General features: G+C 43.1%; 1 protein-coding gene across 1 annotated transcript; it reads right to left on the bottom strand.

Annotated features, from left to right (window-relative positions):
* Positions 1 to 797: 797 nt before the first annotated feature.
* Positions 798 to 1700, bottom strand: LOC122054712 (2-hydroxyisoflavanone dehydratase-like). The gene is made up of 2 exons (XM_042616148.1): positions 1274 to 1700; positions 798 to 1174 (listed from the first exon to the last, which is right to left on the bottom strand). Exons 1-2 carry the CDS (start codon positions 1698 to 1700, stop codon positions 798 to 800), a joined length of 804 nt encoding a protein of 267 aa, XP_042472082.1.
* Between the last annotated feature and the right edge of the window lie 206 nt (positions 1701 to 1906).

Genomic DNA, 1906 nt, shown 5'->3' with positions numbered 1-1906 from the left:
TTGAAGACTTAGTTAACACAGAAGTCATCTCAGCACCCCCCTCCGAGACGTCGCGATTCAGTCAACATTCTCACCACCTAATCCGATGGTCCATCCGACTCAACTTCCGGACCGGATCAATGCTCTATCTGTAATACAACACGATAACGGAATGTAAAGTTCACAAAGTTTCAAGTACGATCATGAATATTTTAATACCTATATCAAATACGATGCCCCACCTATACCTATAATCTGATTCTATTGTTTTATTAAAATAATTGACAAACTTATAGAATCGAATATTACTCCATGATAGAATTACACTCCCCTATCCTAACCCTCCTATATATCTATCAATCACTTCATTTTAAACAATAATATAAAATAAAAGTTAAGAATCAATCATTTTATAATTAGTCTTAATTATTATGATAGATTTAACTAGGCCAAAAGATGAGTGATATAATATTTTACTTGAATAAATATAGTATATTTTATTCAACTTTTTAGAGTTCTTATATATTATAATTTTATTCAGAATTAATGTCGAATAGAAAAGGTATACAAAAGCAAACCTTAGCCAAGTATGAGTTGACATTCATTTTTATTATCATGGTATGCTAGCTAGAGTTAGAGTACATAATGATTCAACAACTTCAAGTCAAGAAGGCTGCGATTCTGGCACGGAGCATAGCAGTGCTGTTGCTGTCTGGATGATTCAGATAGTATTCATGATCCTCCCCTGTCGCCTCATACAACTCAGCCGTCCCGCGCCACCCACTACCCTTCGTCAACGCCTCATAGTACATCAGCGCTCAATCCCTCATCGCGTCCTTCTCCGACGTGCACAGCAGCATTCGCGTGCACCCCAGATCTGCCAAACTCGGCGCTCCCGCCGCCAAGGGATTCACGCGCGGGTCGTCATTCCCGGCCGTCGACTCTGGGCAAATCATTCCCCACAGTTGGTCCAACTTCTTCCTTAATACTGGATCGGCTGCTTTCTCTGAGGCTGTCATATTTTTCCCCCAGAAGTAAGGATCTAGTAGTATCGTCCCCGCTAGCTTCAAGCTATAACTGGAGATCAGCCCTTGAGACCCAACTCGCATAGCCAGGTTGTGCACGATGTTGCCGCCAGCACTGTCGCCGGCTAAGTAGACTCTGTCATAGTCAGCATGATCGAGGAGCCACGGTTCTACGTACACATGTAGAATATTAATTATATATGTGCCAAATTATTAAAAAAAATATATTATTTAAATTTCTATGTTAATTATTATATAATTTTTCTCACCGGCGTCGCTGTGATGGGATGCGACCCATTCGAGAGCAGCCCAACAATCATCATATTGCACAGGGATATGGTGTTCCGGTGCACGACGGTAGTCGACAGAGAGGATGATAGAAGAGGACACGGCCGCGAGGCCATTGAGATGGCGGTGGACGATGGGGGAGGCAGAAGAGAATATGCAGAAGTCGCCGCCGCGAAAGTAGAGGATGAGGGAGAGCTTTGTGCTAGTAAAGTTGATATTGATGGGAGGAAGATAGATGCGGGCAGAGACATCGGCGGAAATGCAGATATCCTTGGAGTCGACATTAGTGAGGGGGTCGAGGCCGGGCAGCGTTTGCTCCTCCGCCTTGAGCCGCTTGACAGAGCCGTCTTTGTAGACGAGAAAGTAAGGAGAGTAGTCATAGATCACAGGGTTGTTGTCCGATGCCATTCCACTTATTCCCGAAAGCAAAGATAGAACCATTATATAGAGAAGAATTCCAGCTGCTCGTGCCGACCACATTTGCATTAAGGTGGGTGCGGCAAGAACATGAGTGAGGCCGAGGGGTTATATATATTTATAGGGGAGAGAAAAGTAGCCAATTTTGTTACGTTGGAGGTTTATAGGTTAAATATATATAGTTGTTTATTTTGGGG

This window comes from Zingiber officinale, chromosome 3B (genome assembly GCF_018446385.1).
Source record: "Zingiber officinale cultivar Zhangliang chromosome 3B, Zo_v1.1, whole genome shotgun sequence".
Taxonomy (NCBI): domain Eukaryota; kingdom Viridiplantae; phylum Streptophyta; class Magnoliopsida; order Zingiberales; family Zingiberaceae; genus Zingiber; species Zingiber officinale.
The sequence above is the reverse complement of the archived record's forward strand: the minus strand, read 5'-3'. Positions and strand labels throughout refer to the sequence as shown.